This window comes from Mercurialis annua, linkage group LG3 (assembly GCF_937616625.2).
Source record: "Mercurialis annua linkage group LG3, ddMerAnnu1.2, whole genome shotgun sequence".
NCBI lineage: Eukaryota > Viridiplantae > Streptophyta > Magnoliopsida > Malpighiales > Euphorbiaceae > Mercurialis > Mercurialis annua.
Window position 1 is genome coordinate 49,701,197 of NC_065572.1, and position 19,387 is coordinate 49,720,583.

The following is a 19,387-nucleotide window of genomic DNA, read 5'->3' on the forward strand; positions in this document are numbered from 1 at the left end:
CAACTACCTGGTGCCACTTGGCACTGTCCCGAATGTCTGTGCCTGCAGTTCTAACAAAACGGAACACTAGAAGTACCACTGTAACCGCGACCAGATCCACGGCTACTCCCACTATAACCAGAATTGTGAGAATACGGCTGATACCCTTTTCGACCACCTCCTTTCTGACTCTTGTACTGGGAAGGCTTGAACTGATAGCTTCTGCTACCACTCTGCTGTCCACTACTCTGAACAACATCGCCTGCTTCTTGGTCTCAGTCATTTTCCCAAAATGCAGTAATGTACTCTCCATACGACGAGCGATGTCCACTACACTGGTGAAGTCTCTGAACGTCTCAGTTAGAAGGCTAATAAAGTCAGCGCCTAGACCCTTCACGTACCTGTCGTTCACCCTCTGATATTCAGTCTACTGATCTGGGGAAAAGCGACTCAGCCTCACAAACTCAGTGGTATACTCATGTACCATCCTTTTCCTCTCTTCAGAACCAGCAGTTTGTCCCTGTGACCTTCAGTCACCGAAAAAGGTAGGTAAAAATCTCTGAATCGAGTTACAATTTGCGCCCAATAAATAGTAGCCATATCAGCACGAATCTCCCTGCGAAACCAGTCATTTGCAGGACCCTTCAAAGACATTTCCACTAGCATAACTGTATGTCTCGCAAAAGCCTGTAGTCTCTGAGCATTCCGCTCAACCTCCTCTAGAAAGTCTAGGGAATCACCGTCGCCGGCAAACTCAGTCGGCATCAGCCTCGAATAAGCCAACACCAAATCTCTGTCAGTGATTCCGGCACCACCAACCACAACACCACCAGCCTGTGGTACCTGCTGCTGTACAATCTGTCCCAGCATAGCATACTGGTTTTGAATGCTGATCTGTCCCGCCTGCAGTTGCACCTGATTATCCTAGAGTGTTGTGATCCCAGCCAGAAACGTTGTGAAGTTGAACGGATCCATAGGGGCTTATGGTACACCTGGTGCTTGAATGCCTGCATCACCACGTCCCCTACCTCTGCCTCCAGCAGCCTGACCTCTGCCAGCCTGTCCTCTGCCGGCCTGACCTCTGCCAGCTCGGCCTCTGCCAGCCTGAACTCCGCCTGCATGTCCCCTGCCAGCTTGAACCTCCAGTTCATACTGATCAACCTCCATCGATATAGCGTTGTCCGCTTCAGCCTCAGCCTGAGCTGCAGCACGCCCACGAGTATTCATTCCTAAGAATGAAACAACAAATCTCTAACAATGCCCACATGGTAACACCCAGAGTATAATTTAAATAGCTCAAAATTAACAATTTATCCAAAGTAATATAACAATAACATTCCAAAGTAAAGCATAACTTCGCAAAGTAAAACATCAGTAATACATAAAACCGACTCAAACACTCCTAAAGGTGAAGGTAGAAAGTTTTTAAAACAAAAGATGACGTTTAAAAAGACAAGACTTGAATCCTAATTCCGCAGTAAATCCTATGACACAATAACAAGACTTAACATGCCTTAAAGCGATAAACACATAACATGCACAAATTTGGCCTTAGTTCGAAACTAAAGCTCTGATACCAACTTTGTCACGACCCAATTTCATGAATCGTGACCGGCGCTAGAGTATAGGTATGGTTGTACCAAAACCCGTAGCAATCCTTGCGGAAAACAAATAAATATTTAAACATGCAGAAAACTGCTCGGGGGCAACCAAGACTCCAACTTAAGTCTAGCAATTTATTTTACAGTTCTAATATAATAACTTAAATATCTGAAATGCTCAACAATATGCCTTAAATATAATAAAATATTCCAGAGTAACATGCTAATAATAAATAATCGAACAGATCAAAAATCCCAAAGTGCAATAGCAATGTAATATATAAACTAGTTCTACGGCGGTCTAAGAATTTGAAAACAGAACTAGTTTAAATAACATAAAACCTCTGAGGAATCAAAAGAATCGGAGTGGACCAGTTTTCAAATCATAAACCTGGAAAATTTGGGAAAACAACGGGGTCAGATATACTGAGATGAGTTCGCAATACTATTTACATTTATTAAGTTTAAAACCCTTAAATTAAAACATTTAATACTAATATAGTATGATTATGGAAAACAGTATTGAAATGATCCCAGCGTAAGTATGACATAGCATATTGATAAACCCAGAGTGGACGGGAACATATCCTCGTCATATACCAGCGTAAGCAAGACATTAGTCTGCCGATCTCATAGTACTTACCGGTGCACACAGTCTCGATACAAGCCTATCGAGTAGCTCGTTTCAATCCAGATCCATAATCGCTTAAAACAGTTCAAAAACATTTATAATACTAAAATAAAATGTGGTACTTAATAAAGCGGTAAATAGCACTACAAACTCACTGCTTCCTTATCCACGTGATCTTGGCAAACAGCTAACCCTGGTTCGACTCCTTAGCGCGAGTAATCGAAGAGTGTAAAAATAAATCATACGTTAAAATCACTCCAACCCCTAACTCTAAGAATACTAGACACCACGTAGGACTAGCACAATTAATCAAACAAATAAATATCACACGGAGAACACAATTCTCAAATAAATTATAATGCCGCAATTAATTCAAGACTATTGAGTTCACACTTAAAATCCAATCCGAAAATATAATTAAAATAATAATTAAATGATACTTTAAAATCAATTCCTCAAATAGTGGGTTAGCCGAGTTTCTTAAAACTACCAAGCTAATCCCACAGGTCGAAGACCCAAGTCTAACCCGACCCAACGTTAATCCAGAATTATAAATCACAATTTATTATTATAATTTGATAAAATATTATTCAAATATCAAAATGGAACTCAATAGCTTGAAACTCAAGTAATCAATAATCACCGGCAAAATACTTTATTAAAATAATTTAATAAACAATTAAAAGACTAAATTGCAAATTTAGTCAAATTGGTATGCTAAACCAAAAATCAAAATAATTATTAAAAATAATTATCCAATTCCAATTTATAATAACAATAGGCAATTTAAATCAAAAATCATTTAAATATAATAAGATTAATATAATTTCTAAATTTAAAATAAGGATGCCCAAGTAATTTAAAATTATGATTAATAATTAAATCGCTGGATTAAAGGTCGGAACTAATTCCGTAGAGTAAAAATAAAATCAATTATAAAATGGTTAATAATATAACTTAAGGAATCTATTTAATTCACTCTAAACAATTCAATGATAAAAATCATCCTTTAGCTAAAACATAATCCATATAAACCAATCAAACCTTTACACCTCATCATCTTCTCCATATACAAAATCTTAAACTCCAGACATATACCAATTTCAGTAACAAACCAAAAACTCACCATGCTATCAAATCAACAATCCCTAAGTCAAACAATACACAATCAAGATTAACACTCCAAGAAAGATACATGAATAAAGCTAACACAATCAAGAGAAACTGAATTCAAAAGTCATTCACGTAAACATGAAACCGAAAGCAAAAATGAAGAAATCGACACAAAACCAACGAAGAACACACCAATCCGAAATCCAAATCATAAGTTGAGAAGTTATGAAAATTAAAAGCTAACCCAAGTAATTATAGTCTTTAAAACCCCAAAACTCATAAGCCATAGGAATAAAAGAATGGCAGTAACTCATATAATATATCACAGTTTATATTCATATAAAACGGTAAAACGGCGGCGATTGAAACGGAATAAAATATGTACCGTTTGGCGAATTTCAAAATTGGAAATCGTAGAGGAATGAGTCTACTATCACAGGGAAGAAACATATTTGAATTCGATTGAGACACGGTTGCGAATGGATCGAAATAGTAAACTGTCGATTTTAGATTCAAAACAGAAAAATCACACAAAACGGTATAGCGGCGGCCGCTATAACGGAAAGGATAACATACCGTTAAGCAAAACTAAACATGGGATTCGTAGAGACGTGAGTCTACTTTGACTAGGACGAATCGGAAAAGAATTTGGATCTGAAAAGGTCAAGAACGAATCAAAACACGGAGAAGTCGTTTTCAGCTAAAACTGAATTAAGCTTAAGAACTTACCATAGATTTCCACCAAACTTTGGTTGATGATTCGAGAGTGAATTGTCAGACAATTGACAGGGGAAAGACGTCTAGGGCTACATTACAGTGTGCTAAATAGATTAGGGTAAAGAAATTAAATTTTTATGGTACGTAATTAGGTTAATTTCGTAGGCAAAGTAGGGAGGACGGAAGGGCCAAAATGCCCTTGGGGCATCAGTTGCTGGTCTCGAACGAGACCAGCATTTTGAAGCTTGGTCTCGTTTGAGACCAGAGAGTCTCGAACGAAACCTAGCTTCCAAAGCTTGGTCTCGTTCGAGACCAAGTTAACTCAGCACAGGTCTCGTTCGAGACCTGTGCTAGGCGGGCTTTAAGAATTTAAAATTGGCCCATGGGCAAATAAAACCTAATTAAGGTTTGAACCAAACCAACATTTCTCTAATCCCAAATCGAACCACGATACTGAAAACGACTTAAATTATTACCGGAAATTTATTAAATAAATTTCAAAATTTTACGGGATATTACAGTTACGAAACAAAACCAAACATTTCACCTTTTTAGCGATTTAAGACAAATGTTTACAAACGTTACAAAACCAATCGAAACGTTTAAAACATTCATAACAAATCCAAACGTTTACCCTTTTTAGCAATTGAAGCCAAACGTTTACAAACGTTACAAAACAAATCCAAACGTTTCACCGTTTTAGCGATTTAAGCCAAACATTTACAAACGTTACGAAACAAATCCAAAAGTTTCCCCTTTTTAGCAATTTAAGCCAAACGTTTACAAACGTTACGAAACAAATCCAAATGTTTCACCTTTTTAGCGATTGAAGCCAAACGTTTAAAAACGTTACGAAATAAAACCAAACGTTTCCCCTTTTTAGCGATTTAATCCAAACGTTTACAAACATTACGAAACAAATCCAAACGTTTCACCCTTTTAGCAATTTAAGCCAAACGTTTAAAACGTTACGAAACCAATCCAAACGTTTACAAACGTTACGAAACAAAACCAAGCGTTTCACCTTTTTAGCAATTTAAGCCAAACGTTTAAAATGTTACGAAACAAATCAAAACGTTTCACCTTTTTAGCGATATAAGCCAAACGTTTACAAGCGTTTCGAAAGAAATCCAAACGTTTTTCCTTTTTAGCGATTTAAGCCAAACATTAAAAACGTTATGAAACCAATCCAAATGTTTATAATGTTAAGAAACAAATCCAAACGTTTGAAACATTAGGAAACAAATCCAAACGTTTCCCCTTTTTAGCGATTGAAGCCAAACGTTTACAAACGTGACGAAACCAAAAACGTTACGAAATTAATCCAAACATATAACCTTTTTAGCGATTTAAGCCACACATTTACAAACGTTACGAAACAGATCCAAAGTTCCACACTTTTAGCATTTCAAGCCAAACGTTTACAAATGTTACCAAACAAATCCAAACGTTTCACCTTTTTAGCGAAACAAAACCAAACGTTTCACCTTTTTTAAAATTTAAGCCAAACGTTTACAAACGTTACGAAACAAAACCAAACGTTTCGCCTTTTTAGCAATTTAAGCCAAATGTTTATAAACCTTACAAAACCAAACCAAACGTTTTTGTCTTTTTAAGCCAAACGTTTACAAACGTTGTGAAACCAATCGCTAAAAAGGTTAAACGTTTGGGTTTCTTTGATTTGTTTCGTAATATTTGTAAACGTTTGGCGTAAATCGCTAAAAAGGTGAAACGTTTGGATTGGTCTCGTAACGTTTTAAACGTTTGTCTTAAATTGCTAAAAAGGTGAAATGTTAGAATTTGTTTTGTAACGCTTTAAACGTTTGGATTAAATAGCTAAAAAGGTGAAACGTTTGGATTTGTTTCGTAATGTTTGTAAACGTTTGGATTGGTTTCGTAACGTTTTAAACGTTTGTATTAGTTTTGTAACGTTTTAAACGTTAGGCTTAACTCGCTAAAAAGATGAAACGTTTGGACTTGTTTCGTAACGTTTTAAATGTTTGGATTGGTTTCATAACGTTTTTAAACGTTTGGCTAAAATCGCTAAAAAGGTGAAATGTTTGGATTTGTTGTGTAATATTATAAACGTTTGGATTTCTTTCATAACGTTTTAAACGTTAGGATTTGTTTCGTGAAGTTTTAAACGTTTGGATTGGTTTCGTAACGTTTTAAACGTTTGGCTTAAATCGCTAAAAAGATGAAATGTTTGGATTTGTTTCGTAATGTTAAAAACGTTTCGATTGGTTTCGTGACGTTTAAAACAATTGGCTTAAATCGCTAAAAACGTGAAACGTTAGGATTTGTTTAGTAACGTTTGTAATCGTTTGGCTCAAATTGCAAAAAAGGTGAAACGCTTGGATTTATTTCGTAATGTTTGTAAACGTTTGACTTAAATCGCTAAGAATTAAAACGTTTGGATTTGTTTCATAACGTTTTAAACGTTTGGTTTTGTTTCGTAACGTTTGTAAATGTTTGGCTTCAATCGCAAAAAAGGGAAACGTTTGGATTTGTTTCGTAACGTTTGTAAACGTTTGGCATAAATCGCTAAAAAGGGGAAACATTTGGATTTGTTTTGTAACGTTTGTAAATGTGTGGCTTAAATTGCAAAAAAGGTGAAACATTTGGATTCGTTTCGTAAAGTTTGTAAACGTTTGGCTTCAATCGCTAAAAAGGTGAAACGTTTGGATTTGTTTCATAACGTTTGTAAATGTATGGCTTAAATTGCTAAAAAGGTAAAACGTTTAGATTTGTTTCATAACGTTTGTAAACGTTTGGCTTAAAACGCTAAAAAGGTGAAACATTTGGATTTGTTCCGTAACGTTTTAAACGTTTGTAACCGTTTGGCTTAAATCGCTAAAAAGGTGAATCGTTTGGATTTGTTTCGTAATGTTTTAAACGTTCGGCTTAAATCGCTAAAAAGATGAAATATTTGATTTCGTTCCGCAACGTTTGTAAACGTTTGGCTTAAATCGCTTAAAAGATGAAACGCTTGGATTTGTTTCGTAACGTTTGTGAACGTTTAGCTTAAATTGGTAAAAAGGTGAAACGCTTGGATTTGTTTTGTAGTGTTTGTAAACGTTTGGATTTGTTTCGTAATGTTTGTAAACGTTTGGATTTGTTGCATAATGTTTGTAAACGTTTGGCTTAAATTGCTAAAAATGTTAAACGTTTGGATTTGTTTCACGTTTACAAATGTTTGGCTTATATTGCTAAAAATGTGAAACGTTTGAATTTGTTTCATAACGTTTGCAAACGTTTTGCTTAAATCGCTAAAAAGGTGAAACATTTGGATTTGTTTCGTAACGTTTTAAACGTTTGGTTTTGTTTCGTAAGTTTGTAAACATTTGGCATAAATCGCTAAAAAGGTGAATCATTTGAATTTGTTTCGTAACCTTTTAAACGTTTGGCTTAAATCGCTAAAAAGGTGGAAAGTTTGGTTTTGTTTCGTAACGTTTGTAAACGTTTGACTTAAATTGCTAAAAAGATGAAACGTTTGGTTTTGTTTCGTAACGTTGGTAAACGTTTGGCTTAAATTGCTAAAAAGGTGACACATTTGTATTTGTCTCGTAACCTTTGTAAACGTTTGGCTTAAATCGCTAAAAAGGCGAAACGTTTGGTTGTGTTTCGTAACCTTTGTAAACGTTTGGCTTAAATCTCTAAAAAGGTGAAACGTTTGGATTTGTTCTGTAATGTTGGTAAACATTTGGCTTAAATTGATAAAAAGGTGAAACGCTTGGATTTGTTTCGTAACGTTTGTAAACATTTTGCTTAAATCGCTAAAATGGGGAAACGTTTGAATTTATTTCGTAATGTTTTAAACGTTTGGTTTCGTTTCGTAACGTTTGTAAACGTTTGGCTTCAATCACAAAAAAGGGAAACGTTTGGATTTGTTTCGTAACGTTTGTAAACGTTTGGCTTAAATCGCTAAAAAAGGGAAATATTTGGATTTGTTTTTGCAACGTTTGTAAACGTTTGGCTTAAATTGCAAAAAAAGTGAAACATTAGGATTCGTTTCGTAACTTTTGTAAACGTTTGGCTTCAATCGCTGAAAAGGTGAAACGTTTGGATTTTTTTCATAACGTTTGTATGCGTATGGCTTAAATTGCTAAAAAGGTGAAACGTTTGGATTTGTTTCATAACGTTTGTAAACGTTTGGCTTAAAACGCTAAAAAGGTGAAACGTTTGGATTTGTTTCGTAACGTTTTAAACGTTTGGTTTTATTTCGTAACGTTTGAAAACGTTTGGCTTAAATCGCTAAAAAGGTGAATCGTTTGGATTTGTTTCATAACGTTTTAAATATTCGGCTTAAATCGCTAAAAAAGTGAAACGTTTGATTTTGTTTCGAAACGTGTGTAAATGTTTGGCTTAAATCGCTAAAAAGATGAAACGCTTGGATTCGTTTCGTAACGTTTGTGAACGTTTAGCTTAAATTGTTAAAAAAGTGAAACGCTTGGATTTGTTTCGTAATGTTTGTATATGTTTGGCTTAAATCGCTAAAAAATTGAAACGTTTGGATTTGTTTCGTAACGTTTGTAAACGTTTGGATATGTTGCATAACGTTTGTAAACGTTTGGCTTAAATTGCTAAAAATCTGAAACTTTTCGATTTGTTTCACGTTTATAAACGTTTGGCTTATACTGCTAAAAATATGAAATATTTGGATTTGTTTCGTAACGTTTGCAAACTTTTGGCTTAAATCGCTAAAAAGGTTAAACGTTTGGATTTGTTTCGTAACGTTTTAAACGTTTGGTTTTGTCTCGTAAGTTTGTAAACGTTTGGCTTAAATCGCTAAAAAGGTGAATCGTTTGGATTTGTTTCGTAACGTTTTAAACATTTGGCTTAAATCACTAAAAAGGTGGAACGATTGGTTTTGTTTTGTAATGTTTGTAAACGTTTTGCTTAAATCGCTAAAAAGATGAAACATTTTGTTTTGTTTCGTAACGTTTGTAAACGTTTGGCTTAGATCGCAAAAAAGGTGAAACATTTGGATTTGTTTTGTAACATTTCTAAACGTTTGGCTTAAATTGCTAAAATGGGGAAGCGTTTGGATTTGTTTTGTAGCGTTTGTAAACGTTTGGCTTAAATTGCTAAAAAGGTGAAACGCTTGGATTTGTTTCGTAACGTTTGTAAACGTTTGGCTTAAATTCCTAATGAGGTGGAACGTTTGGTTTTGTTTCGTAACAATTATAAACGTTTGTAAACGTTTGGCTTAAATTGCTAAAATGGGGAAGCGTTTCGATTTGTTTCGTAAAGTTTGTAAACGTTTGGCTTAAATCGCTAAAAATGTGAAACATTTAGATTTGTTTCGTAACGTTTTAAGCATTTGCCTTTGTTTCGTACGTTTTAAACGTTTAGTTTAAATCGTTAAAAAGGTGAAACATTTGATTTTGTTTCGAAACATTTGTAAACGTTTGGCTTAAATCACTAAAAAGGTGAAACGTTTGGATTTGTTTCGTAACGTTTGTAAACGTTTGGATTAAATCGCTAAAAAGGTGAAACGTTTGGATTTGTTTCGTAACGTTTATAAATGTTTGGCTTAAATTGCTAAAATGGGGAAACGTTTGGATTTGTTTCGTAACGTTTGTAATCGTTTGGCTTAAATCGCTAAAAAGGTGAAACGTTTGGATTTGTTTTGTAACGTTTGTAAGTGTTTAGCTTAAATTGCTAAAAAGGTGAAACGCTTGAATTTGTTTCGTAACGTTCGTAAACGTTTGGCTTAAATTGCTAAAATGGGGAAACGTTTCGATTAGTTTCGTGACGTTTGTAAACGTTTGGCTTAAATCGCTAAAAATGTGAAATGTTTGGATTTGTTTCGTAACGTTTTAAACGTTTTGTTTTGTTTCGTACGTTTTAAACATTTTCGGAATTGACGGACCAAACTTTTTGGAAACTGCAAAATCTTATGTGTGGAGTAGGGGTTCTTGGCCTATTCTAGGGGAATTTAGGGTTTCTGGTTCTTTTTTGGTAATTAAATTTTTTCCGACCTCCTGCTAAGCTAGCTAACAGGGTATTTATAGAGGAGTTTGTGACCTAGGGTTTACTAGAATCTTCTAGGGTTGAAAGTGTGTGAAGTGATAAGTTTTTAGGTGTTAAGTTAAACCTCTTTTAATTTATTTAAATCTGTATTTAATCTTGGTGGCTAAGCAAAAGGGTGCTAAAAGGTTATTTTGGTGCCTATAAGTACCAAAAAGGCTTCTATGATACTATGGGTTTGGATATGGTCAATTTTACTTGAACAAAGGATCAATTAACCCCCTCAACTTGGCACGAAGTATTAAATAGGTCCAAGGTCGTGAAACCGAATCAATTAGACCCATTACTATGACAAACCGGATCAAATACACCCTCCCCCACTCTCACCATAACGTTTGAAACACACTCTCCATTAGCAAATGGAAAAAAGTTAAAGTGGTCCTAAATATTTGTCTCATTCGTTAAATTAACAATTAATTATTTTCAAATCTCAATTTAATTCTTATAATTTTAAAACTTCATATACCATATAATTTTTTTAAAATACAATTGAGGGACTTTTTGACACTTTTACCTTCTATTTTCTTAATCAAAAGTCCATGTAAGTATTGTTCACTATGCTTGCTGACTGTTCCCATGTAAGTATTGTTCACTATGCTTGTGCTTCTGATTTTATCGGGACTTGTTGTCCGCTTATCTGGATGTTTATCCCCGTTTTACAGTTGCCGATGTCTAAGGCTATACACTTGGCCGATGCGGAGGGATTAGCTATGGATTGTACCTATACCAATGAGGGTAAAAATTCCAGGATACAATATGATTTATTCTATATGTATGCATGTATGCAATTTTAGCTCTGACTGCTCTATGGTTTCTTGCAGTACTAAATCGATAAGTTGAGTGAGAGATTGCGGCGGGCGGAGATGGGCCCTGTTGGTAGTGATAGTGTTCCCCCTGGATTTCCCGAAAGGAGAGGAGGTCACGTACTTGGAGACCGAGGTGGACTCTGGGACCACGCTTCTTCTTCTTCTCGAGTGCATGTTGGGCGCGATGAGGGAAGCATACTCTCTAGGAGCGTGGATGGCGATATTGAGCCGTTGTCATAAAAGTGGGACTCCGATAAGTAGATTGTACCTTCTTGTACCGTACTTGTTTAAAATTCTGGATGTTGTATTGCCTTGACAATGATCTTGTATTTGTGTATTTTGAATACATGTTTGTGTTTTTGTCTTGCGAGGAATAACCGTTTTATTTGTGTTTTCTGCTTAGATTTAGGTCGATTCATATAATTGGGAGCCCGTAGTCCTATCAGTGTTTAAGTCGTGGGAGGCTTTAGTCTTGTGACTGATGCCCCCACTATCTATTAGTACAGGCTTGTTGAGGTTCATGAGAAAGTCTTGATGCCCCATGCTATCTGAATTTCCATCTCGAGATAGTGGCGGCATTGCGCCAGTCTGGGTAATTATGGAGTAAGAGGTTGAAATCCCATCTTGTTTTTGGAGGAAGGCCCAATGCCTATCTTGAATTCTTCTAGAGTGGTGTAGAGATTTTGAGCCTGCGTTGATTTTAGTGCGAAGGTCTACCGCCTGTTCTGAGGACATTAATGCCCCCTAATTATGGGATGAGGACTAAGATTCCCCATGTCATCTGGGATAAGGACTCTGATGCTCCTTGCGTTGTTTTTTGTTTGGGTTCAAGCTCTATAGGAAGCCTATTGAGAGGACTCTAACGTCCACTGTCATCCGGATTTCCTTCTCCGGGTAGTAGAGGCATGTTGCATGTCTGGGTCTTTCTGGTAGTGTAGAGACTTTGAAGTCTTCTCCGAGTACCTTGACGCCCCCTGTTATTCGGATGCCCTTCGTAGGACGGTAGAGGCATAGCGCCTAAGCTGAGTAGGAGGCCTGAAACCTATGACGAGGGTTTCGATGCCCCCAGCTATCCAGATTTCCGTCTCATGATAGTAGTGGCGCAGTGCCTCTTTTGGGTTTCAGAGGCATGTAACCCGTGGTTCTTGAGGTGTATCGTGCTTGTGGAGTTAATGAGCTTGCTCGGGGCATCCAAATTTGCGAAAATTGGCCCCATTTTTCACTTTCCTGAGCTTGTCTATTGTAGACTCGGTACTAGCCCCTCATTGAAGCATTAAATTTTCTAGTAGGGGAATGGATGATTCAATGAAGAATCTTGCTCTTGCTTATTTTGGAATCTGTAATCTGGCCTTGGATGGACTGTTCTGTAGTTTCTATGACAGTTTATGCGCATTCAACTATAAACACCGCTACTAGAAAAAAGATGCATAAGAAAATTTTGAATTTCAAAGTTTAAATAAAAATTTTGTTCCATTGTCTCAAAATGCTTTTAGATTTATGGTCATTTGTATGTCCTTTATAAGGACATGCACCAATCAATAATCCCAATATTCATATATGATAAAAGATCCATTCACCGATCCATTCAATAGCTGGTATAATTAAGATACATTCTGTTTCAAGTGGTCGTACCTCTGTTATCAATTAGTCCTTTCATATTTTCTTAATTGACTATTTTTTATGTTAGTGTTCTACTCGGTCGTGAGCAATGATCCGGGGAGGACTTCTAGTGAGCTGGGCTTCTCACTACTTAGACCATCCCGCTCTAAGATAGGTTGTTGGGAGGCTTTTGGGTGGTGGACTTTTGATTTTTTCCTATCCGGGCTAAACGGTATTTTTTGACGTGCCTCCCCCCCCCCACATTCGTAGAACTTTTTATGGCCAAATATTTTTGGCTAATAGGCTGAAACCTATAAGTAGGTTGTTGTCCTTTTTGAGACAATTTGATCGACTCACATTTTTTCAGGGGTAGAACCCATTGATGCAGAATTATCTATGGAAGTGGTCAACTTTTTTAGACCAATTGTTGAATGGATTATCCGAATGAGCAAATTTGTATATAAAGATGATTGAAAATAACATACCCATCGGGAAAAACATTTCATAAATGAGCAAACTTGGAATTCATCATTAACTTTGGAAATCAAAATAAATCAAATAAATGAATTGTTCAAAAATATTCGAATGCAAATAACAAAAACTACAGCTAAACTAAACTATTACAGCAAGATAGTTTAGGAGAACAAATCTCCAAGTGCCCCCAAACATGGTAGGGGTCACTATTTCAGTCTCCCTTGTGGCATCGTGGATGATGAGGTTGACACAGGATGCCAATTCTATGATTTACTCAACACTGGGCGCTTCGGTTGTCTGGTAGAGAAAGTCATCGATGTCTATCTCTTAAAATGCTAGAGCCTCTGACTGCTCCATCCTTTCTTTGATGATGTCTCAAAAGATTTCAATTCCTGGGACCTCTACGTCCATGATCATGACTGGTTCGGCTTGGCCTTGATACTGGTCTGTTTTGATCTCCTCTTCAATGAAGTAGTCAACTAATGTGTTCCTTGTGATCCTTTTTGTCTCTTGGTCGAAGCCCAAACCCGCTTTAGTGGTCTGTACCTTAAAGTCTGGCAGTTTGGATAGGCCTTGCAGCGATTTTCCAATTCCCATTTTGGGCATGTAGTTGGCTTTCTTCATCATGAGGATCCCTTTAGCATCCATGAATGTTACCTCTTCTGCCCGCCTAGTGGAGATACGGAATCGTGGTATCGGCATCATTTCATTGCCGGTAAACTTGATCATGTTGATCACCTTTCCCGATTCACCTTCAATCGTGGCTATCCCGCCTTTGAATGGGAATTTGATTTTCTAGTGTAGTTTGGAAGCGACACCTCCGACCTCATGAAACCATGGCCTTCCTAGTAGCAGTGAGAAAGTGTCTTCGATGGGTCCGGTCTTGATTAGGGTTTTGAGTGTCCCTTCTACCCCTCTCTTGGTCTCGTCATAGGCCTTGATGACCAGTTCTGATGGCTTCAAAGTCGCTGGATTCAGCCCAAGCCTTGGCAAGATGAGAGTCAGGCACACATTGATGGTGGACCCATCGTCGACCATTACATTGTTAATGTGCTTTTGCAAAATTTTAACTGTCATGTACAACGCTTTGTTGTGATGTCTCCCTTCCAGAGGTAGGTCATCTTCCGTAAAGACAATGGCGCCATCATTCTTGTTAGTTAGCGGACTGAGCATAACAGCGGGGGTCATATCTGGTTCGATGGCCATTGCGGACAGGGCTTTTACGGATATTAAACTCCCTGGGACACTCAAGTCTCAGGAAATCTCAAAAAAGTCACTAATGTCAATTTTCTTACAAAATTGTCACTGAACTATACATTTTATTACAAAAGGGTTCACCCATATAAAACGACGTAAAAACCTAACATTTTTGCTTACGTGGAAAGAAAAAATTACAAAAAGGAACATAGTTCAGTGACCTTTTGGTAATAAAAGGAATGACCCAATGATTGTTTTGTAGTTCACAAAAAGTTTAGTATTCTTTTCGTAACAATAGAAATATTTTTTTAATAAAAGGTATAGTTAAGTGACCACTTTGTAAGAAAATTGACTTTAATAACCTTTTGGAAATTTCTTGAGACTTGAATGACCCAGGGAGTTTAATATCCGGGCTTTTACTATTGCTTTTTGGTTTTCGTTGGAACGTATCAGTAGGTCTTAGAAGGTCTTGCTTGCACTTGACTTCCCAAGTTGGCTTTCTTGTAGTTTGTCGACCTGAACTGACTTTTCTTCAAGTATGTTTGTCTTCTCTGACACGGCATGCTTATCCTGTGGGAGGATTCCGTTTACATTCCTTGGGTCAGTTCCTGAGCCCTTCTTGAATATTATCTCCTCCTCGTCGTCTTCTCTGTCTGAGTCATACCAAGCATTGATGGGCCCGACAGTTTTAGTGTTTTGATCCTCTGTTTGCTCTTTTGGATGTACTTTTATCTGGTCGATCTCATCAAATTCTGGACCCCAGCCAGTTGGTACAATGTCCCTGAGAGGGACTCTAGGTGAGGATGTGTAGTATACCACGAAGTCATATTTTCTGGATGGTTGACCCAACGTGTCCATCAGTCTGACAAGCTTGACATCGGGAAAGGAACTCATGACCTATTTTTCAATTTTCTCATTCTCGTGACCCCCGTCAATCTTCATTAACTGGAAAGAAGGCTTGTCAATCCTTCCATGTTCTATTAGGCTCACGGTGGCGCTCTTAAAGTTTGCGCAGCTCTCTATTGAGTACCCGGACTCTCTGTGATACTCACAAAACTCATTGTTCCATGCATGATGGTCTATCAGTCCTTGAGACTTTAATTGTTGGAAAAGCTTCGTCAAATGCTTTTCTACTGGCATTTCTTGTTGAATCCCCACTTTCATAAGGCTAATGGAGTCAACATGTCACGACTCGAAATCTCGAGCCGAGACCGGCGCTAGGGAATGGGAGTGGTAGCTCCAAAACTCGTAGCAAGCCTAAAACTATAAACAATTTTTCGCGAATAAACATACATCATTCATGACAAATATAAACACGTGTCATGCTATAAACATGCCAGGCCACACATGGCCAACCATCACGAAACAAACGGTTACAACACAGGAAACATATCGTCTACATATTTTCAAACATTAGAGTTATATTTACAGAAAACCGTTTGATATAGATCGAAACATAAAGCACCTATCTACTACAGCTCTAGAAGTAAAGTACCATATATTTACATACTTCAAAATATAAGACTTCTGAGACAAGGATAGAAGTCCGTCACTTAAATGATTCTTTCACATGAGAGGGAAAACGGTAAGGGGTCAGTATATGGGAATATACTGAGTGAGTTCATATAATTTACTAATAAGCATTTAAAAAAAAACAATGTTGTAAACATTTCATTCACGTATAGCCAAGTAAAGGATCCAATTGAAACCCTAATCCTCAAACATGCCAATCATATTCAATCAAATTAATCATTTAATCCATTGGCATGGTCCCGGGATAGTTCAGCCGAGTTCAACCGCTGCCAGTCTCTTAATCCCAAGTTGTGGGTCCCGAGATAGTTCAACCGAGTTCAACCCACTATATACGGGTCCCGAGATAGTTCGACCGAGTTCAACCTCGTATCTATCAATTATATATCCAACTTTCCTATTCATATCAATAATCATATTCTCAGCTAATATCAATCGAAAATGGTGATCACGCAGTCCTATTACCGCCCAATAGGAAGGCACGTTACATCATATCTATACTGGTTTCAAATTAAACATGTGTGCATCTCATGTAAAATACTTGTAAAAGTAAACATTCACTTCAAAAGTAAAGCAATATAAAACGTTTGCTTTATGAACAATACTCTTTTAAATACTTTAAAAGTAATTTTATAAACTCACAGAAATAGCTATCCAAAAACACCATTGTATTCAAACACCATTAAGCTTCATGAGCTCCCTGTCCGGTAGCCGCTTGCCTTGCCGGATCTAGAGACATTCTAGACTCGAGACACAAACATATATAAAACTTGTCAAGTTCTAATCACGTTCTATTTGACTCACTTCTATTTTACTTAGTAACCTTCGATATAGCCTCGATATGGCTTTTGGTTTACAGATCAACCTAACCGCTTAACATCGAATCATACGTTATAACCTAACTGTCAAAAAGTTACAACTTCACATTCGTTTCTTTGTTAAATCGTTGTCCGAAAGCTTTAATTGACTCAAGAAACGTCTAGTCCAAGTTCTGAGCATCGAAAGGGGTCAAAAACAACCTAGGGGGCCCAGGTTTGACCTAGGCACGTCGTGCCAAGGTGTGTCGCGTCGCGACACCCTCCTTCACGTCATGTCGAAGGCTGGCACGACGTGAGGTCGGGGCAGCAGCCCTTGCTGCTCCTAAAACACCTCACAGACATATTCTTATGTGCTTAACACATTCTTGAACGCATCCAACATCCAAACAACATCTAAATACATCAAAAACCTATGAAAAACGCCTAGAACGAATCAAATACAAGATTTCGATACTGTTTTTCCGTAACTCTAATGTTCAAATAAAATATCCATCAAGTAAACTCAAAAGAATGACGAAACGACGTGCTCAGCTTGATTACCCGCTGAAATACGATCGATTCGAGCTAAGAAACGTCAAAAATGGTTGAGAATCGGTGATCGAGCGTAAGAAACGGTGATGGCGATTATGATTGAGAGGAAATGAAGTTTTTGGGTTCTGGAATTTTCATTCTTAATGAAAGGGGAAAATATATATATGGATGGTTAAAGTACTGTTTAGCTCGAGCAGCTCAAACTCGTACTTTAACCTAAAACCTTAATTAACATCCGCGTCCAAAATTAAAACAGTCTCCAATTGACACGAAACTTTTCAAATAGATTTTTAAAATTATTTTACGAACGACGGCGTAAAAATAATTAACTTGGGACATATACTTTATTTTATATTAATTTCTTTGACTTTTTCCTAGTCCCGCTAATACCCGCTCTAACGAATAATAATTTTCAAATAAAATTATTATTTCGCGATAAATCTTATAAAATTATTCCGACCATCATTTCCCACTCAATTCTTACTTCCGACCTACTTCGTTATTTAGGACACGTGGCACGATCTAATTACTTAAACATTTATGGGGTATTACATTCACCCCCCCTTAAAATAAATTTGTCCTCGAATTTAAAACTTTAGCCACGTACATGGATTAAACATATATGGATACCTTTGTCGGATATCTTCTTTCCGTCTCCCATGTGCATTCCTCGACAGAATGATTCCTCCAAAGGACATTCACTATCAAAATTTCTTTGGTCCGAAGCTTTCGTACTTGCATATCGATAATCTCAACTGGTTTTTCTTTGTATGACAGTTCTTCATTAACTTCCACCGCCTGAGGTTGAATCATGCGAGAAGGATCTGATACATATTTCCGAAACATAGAAATATGAAACACAGGGTGGACTTGTGACATGTCTGGTGGCAATTCCAGCTTGTAAGAAATTCTTCCCATGCGTTTGACTATCTGGTATGGACCAATATATCTTGAAGATAACTTCCCCTTCTTACCAAAACAAACTACACCCTTCATAGGTGATACCTTGAGAAAAATGTAATCCCCAACTTAAAATTCTATATCTTTTCTCTTTGGGTCTGCATAACTCTTCTGTCGACTGAAGGCAGTGTTCAGGCGTTGCCGTATCAATGGTACCTTCTCTGAAGTAATCTGGATAATCTCTGCTCCCGTCAACTTTCTTTCTCCGACTTCATCCCAATAGATAGGGAATCTACACTTGCGTCCATATAAGGCCTCGTACGGAGCCATCTCGATGCTTGAATGGTAGTTGTTATTGTAAGCAAACTCGACTAAAGGTATATACGTATCCCAACTACCTCCAAAATCGAAAATGCATAATCAAAGCATATATTTTAGCGTTTGAATCGTTCGTTCTGACTGGCCGTCCGTTTGAGGATGAAACGCAGTGCTGAAGTTTAATCGTGTTCCCCAATGCCTCTTGTAAACTCTTCTAAAAATGAGAGGTAAACACACTGAACCTCAGTCTGAAACGATTGATGCCGGAACTCCATGTAAACTAACAATCCTATCGATATATACTTGAGCTAACTTTGTTACTGAATATATCATCTTGATAGGAATGAAGTGTGCTGATTTCGTTAGATGATCAACAATTACCCAAATGGAATCAAAGCCTTTCTGCGTTTTGGGCAATCCGACCATAAAATCCATCGTGATTTTCTCCCATTTCCATTCTGGAATAGGTAACGGTTGAAGAAATCCGTATGGTCGTTGGTGCTCCAACTTCACTTGTTGACAAGTCGGGCACTTTGCTACAAAATCTGCGATATCCTTCTTCATTCCACTCCACCACTATGTTCCCTTGATGTCATGGTACATCTTCGTGGAACCTTGATGAACATTATAATTCGGTCCATGGGTCTCCTACATGATTTTTTGTCTCAAGTTTTCCATGTCTGGTACGCACAATCAATTGCCATGTTTTAACGCTCCGTTAACGATGCTAAAGTCTTGGCATTTGCCTTGTTGAACTTCCTCAATTAAACGCTTGAGTTGAGGGTCGTCTGTTTGCAACTCTTTGATTCGATCAATCAATGTCGGTCGAATGCTTAACTGAGCCATCAAGTTCCCAAGGGTCGAAACCTCGAAATTGACTCCCTGGCTGAACAGTGTGTGGATTTCTTTGATCAATGGTCTCCGCCACGTTATCGCAATATGCGCAAGACTTTCTGCCGATTTTCTACTCAACACATCTGCTACTACGTTGGCCTTTTCTGGATGGTACTGTATTATCCAATCGCAGTCTTTTAATAACTCTATCCACTTCCTCTGTCTGAGGTTTAATTCTCATAGATCAAAAATGTACTTTAAACTCTTATGATATGTAAATATCTCGCATGTTGCGCCGTACAAATA

At 37.3% G+C, this 19,387-nt stretch overlaps 1 protein-coding gene across 1 annotated transcript; it reads right to left on the reverse strand.

The window, feature by feature from the left end:
* Nucleotides 1-16,830: 16,830 nt before the first annotated feature.
* LOC126672576 (uncharacterized) lies at nucleotides 16,831-18,811 on the reverse strand. The gene is made up of 4 exons (XM_050366531.1): nucleotides 18,561-18,811; nucleotides 18,146-18,323; nucleotides 17,660-18,034; nucleotides 16,831-16,908 (listed from the first exon to the last, which is right to left on the reverse strand). The coding sequence occupies exons 1-4, from the start codon at nucleotides 18,809-18,811 to the stop codon at nucleotides 16,831-16,833; spliced, it is 882 nt and encodes a 293-aa protein (XP_050222488.1).
* Between the last annotated feature and the right edge of the window lie 576 nt (nucleotides 18,812-19,387).